Here is a 24503-nt window from a genome sequence, read left to right on the forward strand (position 1 = left end):
GTGACGTCACAATCTCCTCCCCTTCCGCACGCGTATCGTCCGTGGGCGGGACTACTTCAGCGTATGGGCGAAGGGACGGACGTCACTCGTTTATCTACGATCCCCGCTCAATTAAGCATCGTTGCTGCCATAGCAACGCCGGACCAGAAGTGCCCCGGGGCCCGCTACACAAAGGAAGCTAATACTGATCTCTGAGCAGGAACGGCATCCTCAATATGCACCGGAACAAAAACACAGGCTCAATATCCAATATCGCCCATTATTGTTCAAGAGCGGGGATATTAGTATTAAAAAACAAGTAAACATATTTGGGAACAAATACCCATAAGATAAGCCTAACAAGTTATTTACACACACACACACACACACATCATGACATGTCACCCGCAGCCCCTGTATACAATTGCTTAATTTAAATGTACATATAAAACATTTAAAAACAATTACTCAGAATAACTAGAAACATATGTTAAAAATCATTTACATGTAAGAATAAAAATTAAAGTCAAAAACCTACACTATTCATAAAATTGATAAAATCAATACCAATAAAATCCATATATTAATAAAAGAGGGGGTAAAAAAGAGGAAACTACCGGTCTGAGATAAAACAGTTGAGGTCGAAGTCAACATTGAGACCTCTGGGGACCCCAACCCTTGTCTCAAAAATCCAATATGATTCTCGTTTACTTATTTGTCGTGTAAAATTACCCCCCCTCCAATGTTTCTTGACCTTCTCGATCCCCCAAAACTTTAACTCTTTCGGGGCTTTATTATGGAATTGTTTAAAATGCTGAACTACATGATGGGCTTTCTTGCCCTTTCTTATGCTACTCATGTGTTCACCAATACGGACTTGTAGCGCCCTAGTGGTCCTACCCACATACTGCAGCCCACATTTGCACTCCAGCATGTAGACAACCCCCGTTGTCGCACATGTAATCAGATCTTTGATTTTGTAGGATTCGCCCGTGGTGTGGGCTACAAATTCCTTTCTCTTTTTTATATTGGATTTTGAAGTTTTGCAGGCCACACATCTTCCACAGGCATGGAAACCTGATAAAAATGAAAACAACCTATTTTCGCCCGGATTAGGGGGATCAATTACCCCTGGTGCTAGGAGACCTCATTGTGGGGGCTTTTTTGTATATAAAGACTGGTTTGGTGGGTAAGGTGGGACCTAAGATCTTGTCCTGCTGGGAATATCGGCCAATGTTTGGTAATAATTTTCTCAACTTTCTTATCTTATGGGTATTTATTCCCAAATATGTTTACTTGTGTTTTAATACTTATATCCCCGCTCTTGAACAATAATGGGCGATATTGGATATTGAGCCTGTGTTTTTGTTCCGGTGCATATTGAGGATGCCGTTCCTGCTACGAGGTCAGTATTAGCTTCCTTTGTGTAGCGGGCCCCGGGGCACTTCCGGTCCGACGTTGCTATGGCAGCAACGATGCTTAATTGAGCGGGGATCGTAGATAAATTAGTGACGACCGTCCCTCCGCCCATACGCTGAAGAAGTCCTGCCCACGGACGATACGCGTGCGGAAGGGGGAGGAGATTGTGACGTCACTCGCAGTCCCTGTCGGCAGAGCGCCGCTCTGTCCGGAGATCAGCTGTTTTTTTTCTTGTACACTGCTCGTGTTTCATCTTTATCAAGTAAGAGGCTGTCTATTCATTAATGTCATGTTATAAAAGTAATGCACTATGATCTGCCCCTTTTCATTCTTTATGGGGATCATTGTGATTGTAACCTGAGACGAAGGGATGTCCTGGTCGGGAGCCTAACATTGCTGGGAGTGTTTGAGGCTGTTTTTCACAGCCCTCAGGTGAGAGGCTAGCATCTTTGGTGAAGGATTGCACCGACTGAGAGCACTCTTTTCCTGTGTGTCATGGAGCACTGAGCACTTTCATTGGAATCTCTTATTGGACTTTTATTTAAGATATTGATTGTGCCATTCAAGGACTCTCCTTTTTATCCAATTGATCTGTTTTTTATCTTTTTAGCGCTGCACTTTTCTATTATCAGTTTTTTACATTGGGTTTTATCTATTTTTACCTTGGTGTCAGCGGCTTTAAACATTTATTTTATTTTTATCCTTTGCTTGCGCCGATATATCTTTGTTTACAATATCTTAATGCAGCCATGGCCTGGATAGATGCAATTAATTTTTATTCTTGGGTTTAGTGCACTTTGCAGACCATCTTGTTCTGTCTTGTTTTTTGGAGTCCTAAAATGTCGTCATTTGACAATTGTGTTTTGCGACCATTTTAGCAGAATTGGCAGGACACCAAGGCAGTGTTACTTGCTGATATTTGGTGACCTTCATGGCATTGGGTTGTTTTACTTCCCTCTAATCTAATCTCTTGTATTTGCCTCTCACAAATTGTTCAGCATTTCAGTAGAACAAACTTCAGTTTACCAATGGTAAGCAACTTTGCTTTAGACCCCGGACAATAACAATGCAGCTGTGACCATGAGATGGCTGTTCTCGGATCTCAGCTTGTGTGTGGAATGGTTTGTCCTTTAGACCTCATTGCACACTTCATGTTTTTACAGCTGTTTTTGATTTTATGCATTTTTTTTTTTTTCTGCAGCCAGTAAACTCCCCAGCATGTTGTCCTATGTGTCTGTGCACACACAGGCTGATATCAGCAGTTTGTCAGGGGTGTTTTCTGTCTGGAAAAATGAAAACTAGTGTATTTTTGAGGAGTTCAGCTGTAAAAACACTCTAAATCTGGTAAAAGCTGAGAAACGTGGCTATTCTGCGTTTATCAGCTTTTGAGCCATAAGCTTTTGTGGGAGTATAGTTTTGCTAAAACACTCTACTGCAAAACTGCTGAAAAACGCCTTCTACAGCTTTCTACTGGCGTTTTGATGACTTCCAGTGTGCATGAGGCCTAAATGAGAATTGGGATGGGGGGGGGGATCTGTGAATTGTATGGATGTGAGAAGAACCAGGGGGGCATATTATACATAAAGGTGGACTAGGAGAATGGAGGAGGGGGATGAGTGAAGGGGGTAAAGTGTACCATGGTAGGGGATCTGAATTGTACAGGATGTGCCCATGCGCACATAGGTGTTTGGAGGAGGGGGAAAAAAAGATCCCTTGCATGTTCTGGAGAGCATCTCCCTAATGCAGACATGAGGAATGAGGAAGGATAAGGAGGGACAGAGATTCTCTGCATTCCCTGATTGGTGAACTGAGTGAAGGTGGTTCTCAACCGAAGAGGCGGTGCTCGTTTGAACCAGCAACCCATAAAGTTTTTGCAACCAAGCCCTTCTTTCTTTCCTCATCCGGATCTCTCAAACCTTTTTGGAGTACTCTAAGAGGAGGGATTTTCCATCAAATTTCCCTGGAATAGGATACGAAGTCGGGTTTAAGTGGATTACTAGCCAACCTTCGGAGGGACCTCCAAGAGTCACCCCAAACGCTTATTACCCCTGTGGGGGTACCACCATCTGGTGAGTGCGGGAATAATAGGAGGGGAGCACTGATTCCTGTATTGAGCACCCCCATCATTCTGGAAGTCCTGTAATCCATTTATCCTGTCAAATCCCTACTTCATCACCCCTTTTTTTGGGACTCGATTATATTTGCTATATTTGGCTATTTATATGGACAATTTTCCTATATATTCGTTTTATATTTATTTATTTATTTATGCTATCTTATTTGTTGGACACTATTTATGATTTTTTATGTGCACAGATTTATACAAAGTTATTTACCGTTTGGCCCATTAGCACAATATATATCTGATTGATTAATTAGCACTTTAAGTATATGTGGAAGATTTTTACAACATCACTTTAAAAAATTTTTTATATAGTTATATATATATTTTTAAGATTACACATTGATTTTGTATCACCTATATCTTAAACTTTTTTTATTTATTTATCATTATATAGATACACATTTTATAACCAATTTATTCAAACTTATTTACACTCTTTAAGGATTCACTTTATGAAGCTTTATATATTCTGGTTCTTATTCACCTATCACCAGTGCACTTTAAGACATATTTATTTATTTTTTCCTATTTATTAGCCTGACAGCGCCATATTACCTCCCCTTTCCTCACATTTACCAAATATAGTTATCTATATTTTTGAGGTAGGCTGCAGTCAGTTATTTATTTAATTTTCTCCAAAAGCGCGGAAACTTTCCCCCTACATCTCGCATGTTTAGTCTTGTGGATAGAATAAACATTCTGGCCTTGCATGTTCAGGAGAGCCTCTCGCACATTTCGTTTTGTGGATAGAATAAACATTCTGGCCAATGGAGTGAGCGTCCACCTCAACGCTTGTTGTGCCTTAATGCATGTGCAAAACTTGGCTTTAGGCACTTTTATTTTTATTCCCCGCCCCCCTCCCCAGCACTTTTTTTTTTTTTGGTCCCCTGCCAGGAGTAAAGGCACGGTATTTTAGAGGAGCTGAGCAAATGGCCAGTGTGCATGAGATCTCCACAGTGAGCAGACCGATTGACTGCAAAGATAAAATCTTAGTGTTGCCCGGCTGATCTATAGGTGAATCGCAGAGCTGGCTGGGCAGCATTTTAAGTCTTCTAGTTAGTGATTTTATACATTATTTGGTATACCTAGAGATTGGCTTTAAGTGATTGACTATCAGAACTATAGAACCTCATACATAAATTAGATATGTTCTCTGTTGCAGGGTTTGGCTTCATGCATTTAAAACGTCAGATCTTTCAGCTAAAGTATTCAATACGTTAGGTTTACATAAACCCACGTATGAAGTGAATTTGACATTGGGTCTGTTCCCCCTCCCTATCCATCTGAGCCCAAATGTTAATTTCTCTAGCGCTCATCGACAGACGTAGTCCTCGGTGATACACCACCTTCGGGTTATGTTACCTCCGCAGGAGCAGGACTAGACAGGAAATTAAAAAGCTCTGGCCACACCCTAGGGGCAGTCCCAGAGGGTATATCCTCTCTCTCTCTGCCTCAGCAAATCAGTTATTTTCTGTCTAGTTAGGAGTAAGGACCTAGATACCTTGCTGGGATCTTAGGTCCTGGCAAGAATTTTTTTCTAAAAGGATTTTTAGACAGCTTTTTTTCTCCAGTGTTCCTGTGAGATCTTCAAGCAAGAAAGCTGAACTGGGCGACGGGCTGGATGTTGAGATCCGGTGGTCACCCCAGTTCAGCCTACGAGCGCGTGCAGGCCAGAGCTCCGCGCTGGGTCGGCCGCGACAAAGTCCCATTAAAAGGACTGAACCCGCGAGTTAAACGTCTCGCTGAAACGCCAAAGACCATGAGTCACGGCGTCCGTATCGGTCGACAGCCCTCCCGCCCCGGTGGAGAGGGGTACTGTCAGGAGTTGGTGCCCGCCTGGTTCCGGTATGGTGAGTAGTATGTTCCCCCTTTTTCCCTGACGGGTTTTGTGGTGAACGCGGGCCCCTCTCTGTATGGTAAGAAAGAGCTCTTTCTATCCTATAACATGTCACAAATCCTCCTACTTTGAGTGTGATTTTATGTGTGCAAAAAGCCAGGAGGCTTGGTTTGGGAGCTAACAATCTATTGTATACATGTTTTAAAGATGTAATCTGTGGCATTCTGGGAATCTTATGGGTTAAGTATAAGCTACCTACCAGTCAGAAGCCACGGACATGTAGACTGCCTTCCAAATCAGATCTCCAGCTATTAGCAGGCCTCCCGAACGACCATGCGGTCCGCCAGGGCCGGTACCGCCAACCACGCCATATCCCCATGCAGAGAGAGTGTTGTGTGCCCTGCAGCACACCGCTAGTCAGCAGAGGCCGCCGCCATTTTTTTTGCTGGATCGCACGAGCCGCCATTTTGGCGTAGCCTCGTGTCTCCAGCATGGGGGCGGCCATGTTTGAGGTGATCCTACACCTCGTGGAGCTTGGGGGAGGCGCCGGAAGGCGTGCAGAGGGGCGGAGCCGCCTCCCTTCTTCCTGGGCAGCCAGCCAAAAGACTTCCTGTTTGTCAAGACAGCGCTGTAAGCTGTTGCAGTTTTACTCTGAGCATCAAGTGGTGAGCCTGGGGGTCTATCTCTCTCTCTCTCGATCGATAGGGATCCCTAGCAGGTAACACTAAGGGGCTTTTTGTGGCGCTGGGGGTCAGAAAAGAAAAAAAAAAAAAAAAAAAAGTTTTTTTCTTTTGAATTATATTATCCAGGAAGTAACTGGAGTTATCATGGACCCTGCCACACATATTCCCCCACCTGTTTCCCTCGAGGGGGCCTCGGGACCCGCCGGTGCACAGAGTATAGAATCATTTACAGCAATTTTGGAGTCTATGGTGGCTCGGGTGGAGGCGGCCTGTCGGGGACGGGGGTCAAGGAAGCGACCCCCGCCTACCCCTATACCATCTGATACCTCTGACTCAGATTCAGAGATGGTCACGGCAGTTGCAGGTTCCTCTGCAAGGGCTGTTATCCCAGGTAAAGCCCCCTCAGACAGTGAGGAGGACGCTTCTTCTCCTGCTATAATTCAGGAAGAAGCATTGGTGGACGCACTAGTTGTGGCAGTGCAAGAAACCTTAAAACTTGAGGCTTTACCGGCAGAGGCAACTGAAACAGAGAGGCCTTTCGGTACTAATAAGCCCATCAAGATGGCGAAGGCTTTTCCGGTACCTAAATGTTTTGGTAATCAGATTAAAGGAGAATGGGAGCATTCTAAACGTACCTTTACTATTTCCAAGCGTATTGCTAGACGCTATCCGTTTGAGGAATCCATCATTAAGAAATGGACGGTACCACCAGTCGTGGATCCGCCTATTTCCAGGCTGAATAAAGCCACGGTTATTCCAGTGGAGGACACTTCGTCCTTTAAGGATCCGGTGGATCGAAAGATAGAAGCAGAGTCCCGCACTATCTTTTCTCTGATAGGGTCAGCATTTAGACCAGTAATTGTTATTGGTCTAGTTTCCCAGACACTTACGGAATGGGCGAAAATGGTACGCCAAGATCTTAGGGGAAAAGATATTCCCCAGGAGACATCTGATTTGATGGAACAGATCATACAAGGGCTACGGTTTATCTGTGACGCAGCCTTGGACACAACTCCCTTATTAGGGCATGCATCTAAGTTAGCAGTGATCCTCAGACGTGTGCTGTGGTTAAAATGCTGGTCAGCTGACCTAGGTTCCAAAAAGACCTTGACCAATCTCCCTTTTCAGGGGAATCGTCTATTTGGGGCCAACCTAGATGAAATCATTAAGGATGCCACTGGGGGCAAGAGCACTTTCTTGCCACAGGCTGCAAAAGCTAAGGGACCTCGCAACAAGCGAGGACCTTTCTTTACCGCCCATAAAGGGCGCCCGGCTGGTACTAGCGGGAAAGGCAAGACTCCTCCAGGAGGATTCAAGAAGGGCTGGTCGGACAAGCAGAGGACCAACCCAGCCAATCCCGAAGCAAAGGAGTACACAGCCTGAAGGTGCGCCCCCACCCGGTTTCAGGGTGGGGGGACGTTTTCACCGGTATTCAGGACATCAGATCGAGCATCAACCACTACTACCGGTGCGATTCTTCCCTTCCAACATTTAAGTACCACAGGAAGCGGTAGTTACCGTTCCCTGAATAGATCTTTTCCTTTACCCTTTCCTAAGATTAGTCCCGATACCTCACAGGAATCGGATCTGGTTGACCAGATAGGCCAAGTAGCCTCTAGTCGGGTGACTTCGGTCCCTGAGGTTCAACCAGAAAAGATCACCCTTCCTGATAACTATCAGGTATCTGATAAATGTGTGGAAACAGAAAACGACCAGACTTTCTCGGATGGTCGGGGCCAGATAGCTCTAGGGACGCCTGGTTCAGATCCAATCAGCGCCAGTGGTCCTAGAAATTCTAGGCTGGCCTCCTCAAGCCGGCCTGGCCGACTTGGACATGCTAGTCGCAGACGTTCCGTGGGAACTTCGTCTCAGGGAGTGTCTGTGGTCTCAAGGACCAAGTTACCTTCGTGCTTTAGTCGCTGGTTTTAATGGCCTGGCCATTGAGACCCAAGTACTGAAGGACAGAGGTTTGTCTACTTCTGTCATTCCTACCCTTATTAAAGCAAGGAAAGCGACTTCCAGCAAAGTCTATTATCACACATGGAAGACTTATATTGCGTGGTGCGAATCTTTAGGATTTCCTCCACGTACCTATTCGGTCTCTCGAATATTGGCCTTTTTGCAACAAGGGGTTGAGCAGAAGCTAGCCTTGAGCACCATCAAGGGTCAAGTTTCAGCATCAGCAATCTTCTTTCAGAAGCCGTTAGCTACCAAATCCTTGGTGCGGAATTTCATCCAGGGGGTGCGGCACCTGGCTCCTCCAGTCCGCGCGCCCTTACCGCCCTGGGATCTTAATTTGGTTTTGTCGGTTCTACAGAAACCTCCTTTTGAAAACATCAGGGAGATTCCCTTGCTTACTTTATCCCAGAAGGTGGCCTTCTTGGTGGCTATTACTTCTGCTCGCAGGGTGTCAGAACTGGCTGCATTATCATGCCAGTCCCCATACCTAGTGATTCATAGGGATAAGGTAGTACTTCATCCTAAGCCATCTTTTCTTCCTAAGGTGGTTTCAGATTTTCATCTGAATGAAGATATTGTACTACCTTCCTTGTGTCCTCAGCCCAAGCATCATCGGGAACATGCGTTGCATTCCTTAGATGTGGTTCGGGCAATCAGGGTATACCTGAAAGCTACGGAATCATTCCGTAAGACGGATTCACTTTTTGTGATCACGGATGGCCCCAGAAAGGGTTTGCCTGCATCTGCCGCAACCATTGCCAAATGGATTAGACAGACGGTGGTACAGGCTTATTCTATTAAGGGTCAGAGTCCTCCGTTCCCTGTTAGGGCGCACTCCACTCGAGCGCTCAGTACTTCCTGGGCCTTTCGCCATCAGGCGTCAGTGGTCCAGGTATGTAAGGCGGCCACCTGGTCGTCGGTACATACCTTTACAAAATTCTATAAAATTGATGTGACGGCATCGGCGGATGCCTCATTTGGCCGCAAGGTGTTGCAGGCCGCAATTTGAGGAGACCGGTGGTCTACCTCGAGGGTTTTTTTCTGTTTGAAAATTTTTTTGTTGAGTCTCATCATTAAGGATGAGCATTGTAAACTTCTAGTTGGCACCGGTTGGGCCTTCTAGATTTGATTTCCATTTTCCCACCCCTCAGTTGTGATACTGCTCTGGGACGTCCCGAAGGTGGTGTATCACCGAGGACTACGTCTGTCGATGAGCGCTAGAGAAAAATGGATTTTTGTAAAATCTTACCGTAAAATCCTTTTCTCTTAGCTCATCGACAGACGTAGTCCCCGCCCCTCTGTTTTGGAGTTGGGTTGGGTTAAATTCTCTAAGCACTGCTTTTTCACATAACTGATTTGCTGAGGCAGAGAGAGAGAGGATATACCCTCTGGGACTGCCCCTAGGGTGTGGCCAGAGCTTTTTAATTTCCTGTCTAGTCCTGCTCCTGCGGAGGTAACATAACCCGAAGGTGGTGTATCACCGAGGACTACGTCTGTCGATGAGCTAAGAGAAAAGGATTTTACGGTAAGATTTTACAAAAATCCATTTTTTGACGTCAAATTTCGCTTTAGTTTGTCAGTTTATTGACCAAAATGCTGTTTAGTCCCTGTTCACACTGGTGCGATGTGAGAAACCCTGCAAATTGGTGCTGGTTCCTGCATCGCACCAGAATCGCGCAGTGGTTCACACAGATCTGCAAATCGTTGGGAATGTCATTGAAAGTTAATGACACTCCCAGGTTGAATCGCAGTGTGAAATGGTGCAGGAATCAGAGCACATAGGTGTGAACACCCAATGCGATCCGATTCCAGTGCAAATCAAAAAGGGTCCTGCACCATTTTGGTGCGAATGTGATGCGATTTCGCCCAATACATCTTGTATGGCTGAAATCACATTGCACAGACATTGCATGTGATCTGCGATGCGGTGCGAATCACATGCAATGTCTGGCATCGCAGTAGTGTGAACCAGCACTGTATTTTAGTTATCTGCGTTGTGTTAATCTTTTAGTCTTAGCCTAGTCAACTAAAATTTCCAGCACATAATGCACCCTGCCCTGTGGACTCCATGTCCATCTCCCCATGCCCACTTGCAGCCTCGCATTACAGCCAAGCGTTTAGTTTTTTTTTTTGGTTTTTTTTTTTTTTTCTGTCTTCAGTTTTGTCAAAAAGCAATATTTTTGTTTATGAAACTTTGTTCTTTATATAAAGACGTATATTGCAAACGGCCAAATATGTGTCTCTAGTGTGTTCAAAGCTTCATACCATAAATGTAAGATTTTTACTCCAGGAGTATGGGTTTGGAAATTCTAGAGAAATGCTTAATTAAAATATTACACTTTAACCAAACCCGTTTGATTTTAGTCGACTAACATGTACTGGAGATTTTAGTTGATTAAATGAAAATTGGAATTTATTTTCATCATAGTTTGTCAATTGACCTAATTCTAAGTTTATTTTAGTTTGTCACTGAAAACATGCAGCTGACAAACTGACGAAAATATTTTAGTCAATTAAATGGAACCCTACTGAGCCCCATCACTTTTACCTCCAGTGCTCTAGAAGGTTTACTATTGTGGTAATACAGCTGGGGTAATATCTACCTCCTATAGACACTTCATACACACACCAGATGGACTGGTTGGGTCAAAGCTATGATGTCCTGCATTTCCAGATTATTTTGCCAATTAAAACATATATTTTTTTTTTCTTTTTTTTTTTTTAGCAAAAAATCGATCAGAGACAGAAGGCTGGGTGGTATCTTCTGAATCCTGTAGCTTTTTGTCAATTGGTGCAGAGTAAGTATTGGTATAAACACTGAGAATGTAAATGTAATACTGAGCACAAGCATGATATGTGACAAATGTTTTGGGCAGCTTCACGAAACACCGCACAACACAAATTGTCATTATCACAATTTAGTGTCTCTCAACTGTATAAACGATCAAGTTGAAACAAATTCTGCTTTCATACATTTTGTCTTAACTTAAATGAGCTATTTTTGGTTAATATTTAGAGATCAGTTTTATGTAAGATCTCACATGATACAACAGCTGGAGTGGATATGGATGGAAGCCAATGACCGTGATTTTGTAACCTCATGTTACATGAGACCTGTTGGAGCAGATTATGCCAATTTGTACACTGGGAAGCATGTGACATTGAATGAATGTGTTCACGCTGCCTTAAATGTTGGTGCATTTAGACCTTGGCAAGTTTAGGGTTAGTGGAGGTTAAGCTCTAGGATTTTCTACACCAAGACAATTCATTAACCACTAAATTGCCTTAACCATATTAAACCCAAAAGCAAGTATTTAAATTGAAGCTTACCAATTATTAGATGTGGCAGTTGTATTTTTAGGCTTTATTTCCACTTATCTGGTGTTCCATACTGACACAATGCTGCTGTCCTTTTTTTTTTTTTGTAATTTTTTTTGATTTTATCAACATACACATATAATCACAAAAAACAAAATGCATATTACATAGATTCCCCCATAGCCCCCAGTTATATACATTCCGTGAAGTGAAATAAGGCAAACCACTATATATTTGCAATCATCATGCAAAAAATATGTGAAAAAAAGTGTAAGGGAAGAAGAGGGGAAAAAAAAAAGGAAGTGCAGCACAGTCCGTGCCCTATAGTCATCATATCACTCAAAAAACATTGCAACTTTTAGTGAAGGAAGAAGAGAAAAAAAAGGGAACCACATCTAGTGTTTTTCAGAGGGGGTCTAAATGGGAGGGGGGGGGGGGAAAGGAAGGGGTAGGGAAGTATCCCAAAAAACATAAATCAATTCAAACTTAAAAACTGCATCATGAAATATGTACCATTTTAGGATCTATTATCACATGTACATTACATAACATTGTTGTGAGGGCCGGGGATTGTCAATGGGCAACTGTTAACCGAACGGGGCCCCTATGTCCCATTCCAAGATCTTCTCCCATGGGGGAAGCGATCCCGCATGGCATGTCTATTTATTCAGAGTATCTTAATCCGTTCTGCCCCATTCCGAAATCAACAAAGACACTCCTCTGTCACATCAGTCCCACTCACCCTCAGATATCCACACCAATTCAAGGATAGTCTTAATTCCCAAAGTCATGGGACATATATACCCACCATCACCGTGTCAGAAATACAATATCACCATATCTTTCTATGATTTTTGCCCCTATTTTGATATATTGTACAAAACATTATGGAGGCATATTCCTTTCTTATTGACCACGAACTTATCGGGCACACCTAATTAACGGATTTGGACGACTAGCCCCATCCTTCAGACTCCTCTTGAAAGGGGGTCAGTACCCATAAAATGAACCCATGGCCTCCATCGTTCCCTAACCGTCTCTTCCGTGTTACTCAATGCGGCAGTAAGCTCTTCCATTTTGTATATCTCATTTACTTTTGAGATCCAAAGACTATTCGGTGGTGGAATAGTTTGTTTCCAAAAGACAGGTACACTTGCCTAGCCGCATTGAGAAGACGGAGGGTCAAGGACTTCTGTAGCTCTTAATTGAATATTGAGTCAGATGTAATAAACACAATGCAGGGTTATCTTGTACTTCTACGTTAGTTAATTTAATTACTGAGGCCACTTTTTGCCAAAAAGGCTGCAATAGCTCACATTCCCAAAAAATGTATATCATAGTCCCCTCAGCCAGTCCACAGCGCCAACACGTCCCCGGTTGGGTCGCATCCATTCTATTCAGCACTGAGGGGACCCTGTTGTACCATCTCACAAGAATCTTGTATCCCAATTCCTGTGTTTTACTTTCCATCGACGACCTATGCACTAGGTTCAAGATTTTATTGGTTTGTTTCATAGACAGACTAATATTTAGCTCCTGTTCCCATTTTCGAAGGAAGCGCATCGGCTGAGCTTCCGACTTCTCCATTAGCATTGCGTAGAACCTCGAAATCAAATGTTTGGGAGATTCACCTGATAGACATATTTTTTTTCTAGTGGGGTCAGGTCCCGTGGAGTATATCCTTTTCGCTGAAATGCCCGAATAAAATGACCTAACTGATAGGCACTTAGGTGGTCTAATAAACCACCCAGCCACTCCCTAATTTCCTCATATGAAGGTGGGCGATCCTGTTGCCATACATTGAGTAAACGTATTTTAACCTGCTGTGCTAAATTTCGTATTTTGGCATTTGTGCAACCTGGGGGAAATTCAGGGTTACCCAATATGGGTATCATCGGAGACTGGGAAGGAGCGACCCTTGGATGAGCTTGTATTCTTTTGGTTTCTCTTAGTGTTACCCCTGTTGTTGGATGCGCTAGAATATCATCTTTAGGAGAAAAGACTGACCAAGGAGTCGGCGGGGTCAGCTGACCAGTTTCTGTAATCTCCAACTCAACCCACCTTTTGGTACCCCGATTGCCATGCCAATCCACTACTCTAACCATATGAATCGCCCTGTAGTACCGGAGAATATCCGGTAAGCCTATCCCTCCTCTTGCCTTCGGCAAAAAACGTTTGCATTCCAGGGGATTTCTTTGCCCAAATTAAATGAGCGGAATAGGCTTTTGATTAGCTGAAAAAAGGCAGCTGGGACAGTGACTGGGATAGTCTGCATAATATATAAAATCTGGGGGAGCACTTTCATTTTGAGCATGCTACATCGGCCAAACCACGTTAAAGTCAAATTTTGCCAACATCGTAAATCCGTCTTGATTTTACTCACCAATGGGAGATAATTCTTTCTATACAGATCCAAAGATCGGCGTAATCTGCACTCCTAAGTATTGCAGTGAGAAGTCTCCCCATTGAAATGGGAACGACATATGTAAAAGCCTTTCTTCTTGATCTGATAGAGAGATATTAAGAGCTGCAGATTTTGTTAAATTTATCTTGTAGTTTGACAAGTTACCGTAAATCTGAAGGGCGTCTAAAATGTTCGGTAGGGAGATAAGCGGGCTGGTGGCAAAAAACATTAGATTGTCCGCAAATGCGGCCACCAAAAGCCCGCACCCCCATTATATCTGGAGAGCGTCGTATCTGACACAGTAAGGGTTCCAGACTCAAAACAAATATCAAAGGATATAGTGGGCACCCTTGTCGAGTACTATTAGCAATTAAAAAGTAATCAGACGTCCAATCGTTTACCCGCACAGCGGCCGAAGGGTTAGAGTAGAGAGCCAATATATACTGTAGCATTCTAGGCCCCAACCCAATATGTGACGGGGTGGCATGGATAAAACTCCATGCCACCCTGTCAAAAGCTTTTTCTGCATCCTTTAATAACGGGACTAGTTTGCTTTGTGATGTCCGTGCCAGGTGAATAAGGTCTATTGCCCTTATCGTATTATCCAGTGCCTCTCGTGATGGCACAAAACCCACCTGGTCGAAATGCACCAGGTGAGGAATGTGCGGCAATAAACGATTGGCTAAGGGAACAATTTGGTATCGGAATTTAATAACGCTATGGGGCGATAGTTACTACATAAGGGGTCCTTCCCTTTTTTGTGAATTAGAGCAATATATGCTCTGAGAGTCAGGTGGGAACCCTGCATCTTTTCTGACCGCATTAAAATGCTGTAATAAGGGTTTAGTAAGACGCGTTTTAAACTTCTGGTAATGGGATAAAGTAAATCCATCAGGACCAGGGGCTTTGCGTGGTCTAGTCTGTGCAATGGCAAGGTGTAATTCTTCTTCTGATATCTCCCCCTCTAAGGCAAATGCCTGTTCCTCTGTCAGGGAGGGCATACCTGAAGCTTGCAAATATTCCTCTATTTGTTCCTTTTCCTCTGATAGAGAACCTTTTTCTCTGTCGCTCATTGACAGACGTTGTCTTCTTGATTCACATCAATTGGGTTATGTTGTCTCCGCAGGAGTAGGACTAGGCAGAAAGAAAAAAACGTTCTGGCTCCACCCTAGGGGCAGTCCCAGAGGGTATATCCTCCCTCTCTCTGCTACAAGGAATCAGTTTTTTTCTGTCTAGTCAGGAGTAAGGACCGAAGTTCCTTGCTGGGATCTTTTTTGGTCCTGGCAAGATTTTTTTTTTTTTTTTAGAAAAAATATTTTTTTAGGTAGTTTTCTCCAGTGTTTTTTCCTGTGAGATCTTCAAGCAATTATGCCGGATCTGGGCGACACTAGTGGTCACCCCAGCCGGCCTACGAGCGCGCGCAGACCATTGCATCGCGCTTGGTCGGCCGCGACACATTCAAGTAAGTATGCGGGGCCGGGCGACGGGCTGGATGTTGAGATCCAGTGGTCACCCCGGTTTCTGCCTACGAGCGCGTGCAGACCAGAGCTCCGCGCTGGGTCGGCCGCGACGGAGTCCCATTGGAGGGACTGACCTTGCGAGTTAAAAGTCTCGCTTGGACGCCAGGAACCAGAGAGTCGAGGCGTCCGGAGTGGTCAACAACCCCCCACCCCGGTGGAGAGGGTATTGTGAAGAGAGGGTGCCTGTCGGTTCGGTATGGTGAGTAAATGTTTCATTTTTTCCTCGTTATGAGGCAGTATGGAATATGGGCCCCTCCATACATGGTCAGTATCTATCTGACACTAAAAATCCCCCTTGTAAATACAATGGGCAAGCGGACTTGGTTTGGGAGCTAACACTCTACCCAGCAGACTGCAGTATTGCAGCAGACATAGGAGGTATAATCCCACCTTAATTGTAGTGGACCTCCTGCAGATCGATAAACCGCCATCAGCATGATATACAGGTGGATGTGCTGGGAAAAACGAGACTTTGGCAATCCGCCGCCATTTTGCTGTAGACCAGGTACATGTATGTCCGCAGGTCACGTCGGCCGCCATTTTTTTGGAGTCTATTGTCTCCTGTATGGGGGCGGCCATGTTTGAAGAGCCCAGCTAACCTCGAGGAGAGCTGGGAACGCCGGAAGGCGTACACAGGGGGCGGAGCCACTTTCTTCTACCCGGGAAAACGAACACAGCTCTTTCCAGTCTGTAAGAGACAAACGCTGACTGCAGTTGGTAGGAAACTTCTCTGCATCGGGTGGTGAGCCTTGAGGGTCCCTCTCTCTCTCTGTGGGGATCAAGAAGCAGGTACTCTGAGGGGCGCTATTGCGCTAGGGGGATACACATAAAAAAAAAGAAGGGTTTTTTGTTTTTTTCTGGCAGAGGTGTCCTGAGTTAACATGGACCCTGCCACTCATGTATCTCAACCGGATCCCCTCGAGGTGTCTGCAGGATCCTCCAGCACCCCACTGACGATTGAATCATTGTCAGCTATTATGGAAACTTTTGTGTCCCGGGTGGAAGTGGCTTGTCAGGGACAGGGCGCAAGAAAGCGACCCCCGCCTAACCCCATATTATCTGAAACTTCGGATTCAGAATCTGAGCCTATTTCTGCAGTTGCAGGTACCTCATCTGGGATTGGTGTCTCGGGTACTGTCTCTTCAGACAGTGAGGAGGATGTTTCGGCATCAGCCATAGCCCGAGAGGAAGCGTTGGTAAACGCACTCATTGTATCTGTTCAAGAAACCTTAAGATTACAGGGTACTCCGTCGGAAATAGCTGAAACTGAAATCCCCTTTGGGACTAAAAAACGCATCAAAGTGGCGAAGGTTTTTCCATTGCCCAAATGTTTTGGCAATCCAATCAAAGAAGAATGGAGTCTGCCAAAACGCACTTCTGCTATTTCTAAACGCATTAACAGGCGTTATCCGTTTGAGGAAACCCTCATTAAGAAATGGACAGAACCACCTGTGGTGGATTCACCAATTGCTAGATTGAATAAAGCCACGGTTATTCCTTTAGAAGACGCTCCGTCTTTTAAAGATCCGGTGGATCGCAAGATAGAAGCTATGTCTCGCACCATGTTTTCCTTGATTGGATCAGCTTTCAGACCAATAATTGCTATTGGGCTGGTTTCGCAGACTGTAACTGAATGGACCAAGTGGTTACGCCGGGACTTAGAAGAGGTCCCTCAGGCGGTATCAGATTTGTTGGAACAGATGATACAGGGGTTACAGTTTGTGTGTGATGCGGCGTTAGACGCCACTCCATTATTGGCGCGAGCATCAGTTTCAGCAGTGGTTCTCAGGCGTACACTGTGGCTAAAAGGTTGGTTAGCCGACCAAGGTTCCAAAAAAGCATTGGCTAATATCCCCTTTTTAGGAGAGCGTTTATTTGGAGCCAACTTAGATGAGATCATTAAGGATCTCACTGGAGGAAAGAGCACCTTTTTACCGCAAAATGTTAAGGGTAAAGGACCTCGTCAAAGACTAGGGCCTTCTTTCTCTGCTCACAAAATTTTTTTTCGCCCCGCGGGTGAAAAAATTAAGTCCTCCAAAGCTCCTTCAGGAGGCTTCAGGGGTCGTTGGTCGGGCAAGCAAAGGCCCGACCCCTCCAGACCTGAAGATAAGTCTACCAAAGCCTGAAGGTGAGCCCCCACCCATAACTGGGGTGGGGGGACGTCTTCGCCGGTTCCTGGATCCATGGCTTTCCAGAATCCCGGACAAGTGGGTTTGCGAAATCATAAGGTCAGGGTACAAGATCGAGTTTCGATCTCTCCCACCGGCGCGATTTCTTCCCTTCCAATATCCGACTATCCCCGGATCGTTTAGAAGATCTGTGGAGAGCAGTCACGGATTTACTACAACAAGGAGTGGTAGTCCACGTTCCTTGGACAGAACGCTTTCAGGGGTTTTATTCAAACCTATTTACAATACCCAGGAAAGAGGGCAAAGTGCGTCCAATTCTGGACTTAAGGGCACTCAATTCCTTTCTCAATATAAGAAAATTCAAGATGGAATCCATTCGCACAGTAGCAGCCTTCCTGCATCCAGGGGATGTCCTAGCGTCCATAGACATCAAGGACGCCTATCTTCACATTCCCATTTTCGCAGGACATCAGCGGTTTCTAAGTTTTTCCGTAGAAGAGAACCACTATCAGTTTGCGGCATTACCTTTCGGTCTTGCCACGGCTCCTCGGGTCTTCACGAAGGTGTTGGCCCCAATGTTGGCACTACTGCACCAAAGAGGCATATCGATTCTAGGTTACCTAGACGATCTCCTGCTTCATGCAGAGTCTCCTCAGACCCTGCTACAAAACATAGAAATTACTATAATTTCTTTACAGGAATTCGGGTGGCTGGTGAACCAGCAAAAGTAATTTCTGGTTCCCACCCAGAGGCTCGAATATCTGGGTCTAATTCTAGACAGTCAGGACAAGAATTTTCCTTCCGGTAGGGAAACTCCGGAAGATTCAATCAGCAGTCCAGTTGTTACTATCCAACAGCTGGTCTTCCCTTCGGACTTGCATGAGGGTTCTGGGGTTGATGGTGGCTTCCTTCGAAGCAGTCCCATTTGCCCAGTCCCATACCCGAATTCTTCAGCAAGAGATTCTCCTCAGATGGAATCGGAATCCGGAATCCCTGGACTATCGGATCCGACCTGAGCGAACAGACCAGAGAGTCTCTGGTCTGGTGGCTTCGGTCTCCGATGCTCAGCCAGGGAAAGTCATTTCTGCCAATATATTGGACGATGGTGACCACGGATGCCAGCCTATCCGGATGGGGAGGAATTCTCGGTCAGTTATCCGTTCAGGGACTCTGGTCCCCGGAAGAATCCAGGTTACCGCTAAATGTATTGGAACTGAGAGCGATCAGACTGTCTGATTCACTGGACCGAGCAGCTCCAGGGCAGCCCGGTTCGGATCCAGTCGGACAACGCCACGGCTGTGGCTTATGTCAATCACCAGGGGGGCACCAAGAGTGTCCGGGTGGCCAAGGAAGTGGCTTGCATTCTTCGCTGGGCGGAACGGTTTGTTCCAACTATCTCTGCGGTGTTCATTCCGGGGGTGGAGAATTGGCAGGCAGATTATCTCAGCCGTCAGACTCTGGATCAGGGGGAATGGTCCCTTCATCCAGACGTTTTCCACCAGTTGTGCCTACGTTGGGGCACCCCGGATGTGGATCTGTTGGCATCACGATTCAACAGGAAAGTACAGAGATTCGTGGCTCGCTCCCGCGATCCTCTAGCAGAGACCGCAGACGCACTGGTCGCCCCGTGGGGGCAATACCAGCTAATGTATGCCTTCCCTCCTCTCGGGTTACTGCCAAGACTTCTTCGCAGGATAGAGGAGGAAGGAATTCCAGTAATCCTGGTAGCTCCGGACTGGCCTCGCCGAGCTTGGTACGCCGACTTGGTCAGACTGGTGGCGGACGTCCCGTGGAGACTTCCTCTCAGGGAGCATCTACTGTCTCAGGGACCGATCTTCCATCCTGCTTTACGATCGCTGGCTTTAACGGCCTGGCTATTGAGACCCAGGTGCTGAAGGACGAGGGATTTTCAGCTTCAGTTATTCCTACTCTAGTTAAAGCAAGGAAAGCGACTTCCAGAAAGATTTATCATCGCACCTGGAAGTCCTACATTGCATGGTGTGAACCCCTGGGGTTCCACCCACGATCTTATTCGGTTAGTCGAATATTTGCTTTTCTGCAACAAGGGGTTGAGCAGAAACTGGCTTTGAGCACTATCAAGGGTCAGGTCTTGGCATTAGCTATCTTCTTTCAGAAGCCTTTGGCTACTCATTCCTTGGTGCGGAATTTCATCCAGGGGGTGCGACATCTGGCTCCGCCAGTGCGCGCGCCGTTACCACCCTGGGATCTTAATTTAGTATTTATTATTATCTTGTCGTTCCCCATATCTGGTGGTTCATAGAGCTAAGGTGGTTCTTCGTCCGAATCCATCCTTCCTACCAAAAGTGGTTTCAGAATTTCATCTGAATGAAGAAATTGTATTACCTTCCCTGTGTCCTAAGCCCAGTCATCCTCGGGAGTTTGCTTTACACTCCTTGGATGTGGTCCGGGCGATCAGGGTATACTCGTTTCGCAAGACGGATTCACTTTTTGTGATCCCGGATGGACCCAAAAAGGGGTTGCCTGCATCTGCCGCGACTATTTCCAAATGGATCAGACAGACGGTGGTACAGGCTTATTCTATTAAGGGTCGGGAGCCCCCGTTCCCTGTTAAGGCGCACTCCACTCGGGCACTTAGTGCGTCATGGGCCTTTCGCCATCAGGCGTCGGTGGTCCAGGTGTGCAAGGCGACTACCTGGTCGTCGGTGCATACCTTTACAAAACATTATAAAGTTGATGTAATTGCATCGTCTGATGCCTCGTTTGGCCGCAAGGTTTTGCAGGCCGCCATTTGAGGAGACCAGTGGTCTACCTCAAGAGTTTTTTCCGTTGGAATTTTTATTTGAGTCTCATTCTTTGCTTATAATGAGCCTTTAAAACTTCTAGTTGGCACCGGTTGGGCCTTCTAGATTGGATTTTGATTTCTGTCAATCCCACCCCTCATTTGTGGCACTGCTTCTGGATGTCCCAATTGATGTGAATCAAGAAGACTACGTCTGTCAATGAGCGACAGAGAAAATCGGATTTTTGTAAGATCTTACCGTAAAATCCTTTTCTCTTAGCTCATTGACAGACGTAGTACCCGCCCCTCTATCATTGAGTTGGGTTGGGTTAAATTCTCTGTTGCTGCTTTATAACAGAACTGATTCCTTGTAGCAGAGAGAGGGAGGATATACCCTCTGGGACTGCCCCTAGGGTGGAGCCAGAACGTTTTTTTCTTTCTGCCTAGTCCTACTCCTGCGGAGACAACATAACCCAATTGATGTGAATCAAGAAGTCTGTCAATGAGCTAAGAGAAAAGGATTTTACGGTAAGATCTTACAAAAATCCGATTTTTTTTTTTTTTTTTCCCCTCTCCACGTTTCGGGAGATTATATAAAGATTTATAGAAAAGAACAAAACTCGGCAGCAATATCAGATGAGGTGTGTAGCTCTCCACCCCCCTTTCCTTGTATTCGAGACATATGGGTATGTCTCCTAGGCCCCCTGAGTCCCCGCGCCAACATTAACCCGGTTTATTCGAGTATTCATAGCAATACCGTTTGTACCACATCATTGCCCTTATTGTCCTCTGGAACAAAATACCATTCAACTCCTCTTGCATTTGTAAGAGGGGTCAAATGTGACTTCGCCAAGGACTTCTAATGCTGTTGACTTAGGGTCTCTATCTTGTGCAGTAGATCTTTGACTTTTTTTTTCCTCTTCTTTTTTACATTGTGAACCTATGCGGATTAGTACCCCCCCCCCCCAATTACATATTTGCGTGCCTCCCAAAGGACTGACGGCGTAATGGCATGGTTGTATTTTCCAAAAAATAGGTAGCTAATGCCTCATCTATTTGGCTTCATTTAGGCGCCAAGTAGGTCTGGGTACCTTGCTTTCCCACTCTACCCTCACGTACGCAGGTGCGTGATCAGAGATAAGTCCTCTATATCAGATGCCCTAACTAAAGGGAGATCTGATTGAGTCACGAGGATACGATCGATAACGTGTATAGGCACTGTGGACTGGTGAGTAAAATGTAAAGTTTCTCTCTCCCGGATGCATCAACCTCCATGGGTTGACATGATCCAGGAGAGAGATTTCTCGTTGCAGTTTCTGTAGACGTGCATAGGACATACAGGATACCTTCCTAGATGTATCAATAAGTGGCTTAGCTGCGTAATTGAAATCGCCCCCATTACCAAGTGTCCCTCTCGGAACTCGAGAACAATAGGGAGCAACTTCTGTAGGAACCCTAAATGCTCAGTTAGGAAAGTATACATTTACAAATGTAAGCACTGTTCGCCCTATGCTCCCCTTGACCAGTAAATATCTGCCCAAGGGATGCTGCTGTCTGCTGTTCCTCCTGTGTGCATTCATCCAGAGTTGCCATACTAATACAGGAGGTGTTACTGGCTAGATCCCTAGGTGAAATTTGAGGGAAAGAAGCCAAAGAAAACTGTAGCAGCCACCACACCTGATTGGTAAGCTGCAATATACTGTATAACTTTTTTGGGTTTTACTGCTTTAAAGCTGAAATCAAAATAAATGCAAATTTCTTGGCTGCAGTTTGGGGTTTCCCACATTAAACACATTCTGCTCAATGGGGCGCTCATACCCTTTGAGCAACTGCAACTTCGGTTCTCCTTGCCAAATACTATGAAGTTCTATTACCTGCAACTTCAGCATGCATTCCGGGCACAGCCTTCCTTGTCCCACTCCAGCTTGTCCTCCACACCGGTATTTTTCCTTATGGAGCAGTATACTTCTACTAAGGGTTTTATATCAGCCTGCTATGCAGCCTTATTGGCTCTATATCTGGACAGATATCCCTGTAAGGCGTGTGACCAGTGGGGCGGGGATGTGGGGGGAGATACCTGCTGAGCAGTGGGAGGAGTCAGTTAAAAAGTGCTCGCTTAATGTTTCCCATAAAGTGTCCCAGCTGTATATCCTTCTACGGGTACATCATACCCCGGCGAAGCTGTTTGCTATGGGTATCCGATCGGACAATATGTGCAATAGATGTGAGAGAGAGGTGGGGGACCTAATACACCTGTTATGGAGATGCCCAAAACTGCATCGGTACTGGACCTCAGTGACCTCCACTATTAACAGAGTTCTGGGCTTGGCGATCCCTGTGGATCCCAAGCACTGTCTCTTGGGTATATCGGATCACATTATAGATGATGGATATTTGCGAGAGGCGGCTGCGCGAGCTCTGTTTCAGGCTCGACTGCTTATTCTCCGACATTGGGTTGATCGGGATCCTCCTACATATCGGATATGGCTGGAGCGACTGGGCGCCACCCTTCGCATTGAAAAGTTTATTTACCTGCATAGAGGTGCCCCGGCTAAGTTCCAGAAAATCTGGGGAGTCTGGCTGGGTTCTCCGGAGATGGCTCCTACCGACCTGGTCCTCGACCGTCTGCTGCTTTAGGTGATTGGGGGGGCCCTCTGGTGGTATGTGTTGTGAGAGCTGCTTTGATTTTGATGCATGACTGTTTTTTTTTTTGCTACGATTTTTTTGGTTCAGGCTGCTCTCTGATTTCTGATGTATACTGGTTCTGTGGCTGAGATCTGTAACACATTATGTGCCTTATCTTGTGGCTGTTCTTACTTGTTTCTTCTGTTGCACTGTTTGTATTTGCCTGCGATTTCTCAATAAATTTTTTTTCTTGATTTAAAAAAAAAAAATAAATGCAAATTTCTAATGAATGCATTTACTGAATTTGTTCAACTTAAATGAAATGAAATACAAGTAAAGTGTACGTAATTTGTGGCTTGCTATCTGTTTACTACTTGTACAGAAACTGTACCAGGGGTTGGTGTTTTGATACCATTGGGTGTGCTGCATCCATGTGTTCTGACAAGCCGCTGCTAACTGGAGGGGAGAGCAGAGTGATGGGAGCAGCAGCACTTCAATGAGCTCCTTCCCTACTGAATCCCAGGCTGGTAGTGGGGAGTTGGGTCCCCCAAGTTGGGGAAGTCTCAAATGCATGGACAGAAATGAAAATCTCTTTGCACATACAAGTCTATCTGGTTGACTAGAATGCCTAAAGAATTCTATACCTCTGCATATTTCTAGATATTACAGAGAAGTCTTGCCTGGAGAAATAGTGAAGATTTCTCAGACTGGGATACAAACGTTGGACATTGTCCCCAGACCTAAAGAGAAGGACCCATCTGCATTCTGTATATTTGAATATGTTTACTTTGCACGACCAGACTCTATTTTTGAAGGTAGGCATGATCAATCGTTTCTTCCTGTGGGGTACTGCGTAAAATATTCATGGGGATTGTAATGGTGTCGAGTTAAAGTGTGTGTGACAAACCTTTTAACAGACTTGTATAAAGTACTCGAAATTTCTACTTGAGTAAAAGTACAAGTGCTCGATCAAAAAGTGACTTGAGTAGAAGTGGAAGTGCTCACAGAAAAAGTTACTTAAGTAGAAGTACTAAAGTATTCAACATTTTTTTTACTTAAGTATTGCAAGTAGTTTTTTCAAAAAATTTGCTACTTAAGTACTAAAAGTAAAAAGTACCAGTAGTTTTGAAAAAAAATTTCTACTCAAGTACTGAAAGTAGAAGTACAAGTACTGTGTTATGTAGTTATTAAAGAAAGAAGTCAAAAGTTTGAACATCATATTGTTTGTTATTATTTCAAATGATTTATTCAAATGATTAACCTGTGTTTGTTAGTAGTTTCTTGATGCACTTTAAGCGCTGTAGCACCATTTATTTGTTTGTTTCATATTTTCTTTTTATCGGAAAGATTTGGTATAGCAGCTTTTATTATACACAGCCTTTATTTTCGTATGCGCTGATTTACAAATTACATTATACACATTTTTTTGAGCTTTATGCAACCTGCCATCTACTGTTCTGGCAGTGGTAATTTTTTTAAAAGTAACGAGTAACTATGCAGCACAAAAAAAAAAATACTTGAGTAGAAGTATCGAAATCATCGAAAAAATGTAGTGAAGTAGAAGTAGGAGAAAAAAATTCTACTCTAGGAAAGTACAGATACCGCATTTCGGTACTTAAGTACAGTACTTAAGTAGTTCTACTTCGTTACTATACATCTCTGCCTTTTAAACAGAAAACCAATATACAGTTCGCTTCAAGCTGGGGCATAAATGTCCTTTTTGAGAAGTGTAATCGCCAATTGC

At 44.8% G+C, this 24503-nt stretch overlaps 1 protein-coding gene across 1 annotated transcript in view; it reads left to right on the forward strand.

Moving 5' to 3' along the window:
- Positions 1-24503, forward strand: part of PPAT (phosphoribosyl pyrophosphate amidotransferase) — a 54649-nt gene that overhangs the window by 26174 nt on the left and 3972 nt on the right. Inside the window, exons 6-7 of the mRNA XM_082264989.1 lie at positions 10728-10800; positions 23420-23574. Of these exons, the coding sequence (XP_082121115.1) occupies positions 10728-10800; positions 23420-23574 (228 nt within the window). The remainder of the gene's footprint in view (positions 1-10727; positions 10801-23419; positions 23575-24503) is intronic.

This window comes from Pelophylax lessonae (assembly GCF_965119305.1).
Source record: "Pelophylax lessonae genome assembly, chromosome: 1".
Classification (NCBI taxonomy): domain Eukaryota; kingdom Metazoa; phylum Chordata; class Amphibia; order Anura; family Ranidae; genus Pelophylax; species Pelophylax lessonae.